Source organism: Cyprinodon variegatus, unplaced genomic scaffold (genome assembly GCF_000732505.1).
Source record: "Cyprinodon variegatus isolate N-32 unplaced genomic scaffold, C_variegatus-1.0 Scaffold232, whole genome shotgun sequence".
In the NCBI taxonomy this organism is placed as follows: domain Eukaryota; kingdom Metazoa; phylum Chordata; class Actinopteri; order Cyprinodontiformes; family Cyprinodontidae; genus Cyprinodon; species Cyprinodon variegatus.
In genome coordinates, this window is record NW_015150685.1 from 1,016,845 (window position 1) to 1,018,488 (window position 1,644).

The 1,644-nt window shown below is 46.6% G+C and overlaps 1 protein-coding gene across 2 annotated transcripts in view; it reads left to right on the forward strand.

Moving 5' to 3' along the window:
• ncapd3 (non-SMC condensin II complex subunit D3) overlaps positions 1-1,644 on the forward strand; it is a 33,064-nt gene that overhangs the window by 4,486 nt on the left and 26,934 nt on the right. For both annotated transcript variants that reach the window (XM_015381391.1, XM_015381392.1), the window contains exons 2-4: positions 932-1,104; positions 1,180-1,342; positions 1,436-1,602. In XM_015381391.1, the coding sequence (XP_015236877.1) occupies positions 932-1,104; positions 1,180-1,342; positions 1,436-1,602 (503 nt within the window). The remainder of the gene's footprint in view (positions 1-931; positions 1,105-1,179; positions 1,343-1,435; positions 1,603-1,644) is intronic.

The window sequence follows — 1,644 nt, forward strand, 5'->3', positions numbered from 1 at the left end:
GTGTGATGTGGTCCAGGTCCTTTTAGCTCCAGGTGTGATGTGGTCCAGGTCCTTTTAGCTCCAGGTGTGATGTGGTCCAGGTCCATTTAGCTCCAGGTGTGATCTGGTCCAGGTCTATTTACATCCAGGAGTGATCTGGTCCACAGGGTTTCCGTGGGTCATTGAATTATTATTTTTTAAAATTAGGCCTTAATTAGCATTAAGATTCAATACATATGATTATCATGGCATTAAAAATCTTTATTTAAAAAAATATATTTATAAAAAAACAATTTAATCAGATATGTTATATCGTGATATATTTGCGCGGAACTGCTTCCGGTTGATCGTCTAGCTGTATGTTTGGAAAAGAGGCTCGAAGAAGAGAAAAAGCTAGAGAATAGGAAAATGTAAATTTCAACAAAAGTGGCTGGAAAACAAGGAATTTGGCTGCAGCCTGTCAACTGTAAAGTTGATGAAGAATTTTGCATATATATATATATATATATATATATATATATATATATATATATATATATATATATATATATATATCCTGGAGGAGCTGGCCAAAGTGGCTGGGGAGAGGGATATCTGGGCCTCCCTACTGAAGCTGCTATCCCCGCGACCCGACCCAAGATAAGCAGAAGTGGATGGATGGATGGATGGATGGATGGATGGATGGAAAACACCCACAAAAATGTTTGAAATCTGACTTCCTGCTGATGAATAATATTTTGTTGGACTTTTTAAAAAGATGTTTATTTAGTTTTTTGTGGGACATTTGGTTTCAAAGTAATTTTGGCCTAAAGAATCTGTCTCAAAAATCAGGGATGGGTTAGAATGAGGTCCACATAGTCGGGTTCCAAGGCTTAAAACCAGTTCCGGTCCATCTCTGCCAAGAAGCAGACTAACTCAGAATCCCAGTCCTCAGCTGTGCTATCATCCCCAGACTGGGTGGATGCCGTGTGGGACTTGGAGTTCACCGAGAGGCAACCACTGGACGCCATGATGGAGGATGAGCTGGCAGCTGCTGGGGAGAAGTCCTTCAGAACCCTGTACCGCTGCCTGATGGAGCAGGCGGCAGAACAGCAGCGGTCTTCCGGCCAGGAAGGGGTGTCTCAGGTCAGTTGGACCCCTTTGTCCAGACTCCGTCTGTCCCTCTGGCAGCACTAAGTCTGCTGATGTCCTCCTCTGCAGGGTGTCTGGGTGGTCCTTGGAGACAGCGGAGTGTCTGTGAAGTCCCTGGTGGCGGTTCTGTCACACTTTATTCTGACGGCAAAGGCCAAAGAGGGGGGTGTTCAGCAGAGGGTCTGTGGACTCTATGCAGCATCTGTCTACTTGCTGCTTCTGGGGGTCCCAGGTGAGCTGAACTGGGAGCTTCCAGCTTCCTGTAGCTACAGAGCTCCATCTGTTTGTTTGCTGCAGTTCTCTTCATGTTCTTTGCTGCTTTCAGGAAGCATCGCCAACAAGGTGTTCCACGAGGTTCTGTTGGACACGTGTTCTGACTTGCCATCCCACTGCTGGCCTCAGGAGCACGGCAGGAAGCGCAAGAAAGACGCCCTGAAAGCTTCCCAGGCTGACGGCAAGAGGTCCAAGCCTCAGAGGAGAGACGCCATGGAGGTGCAGGGGGTCAAGTTTATCATACAGACGTTCAGGGCCACC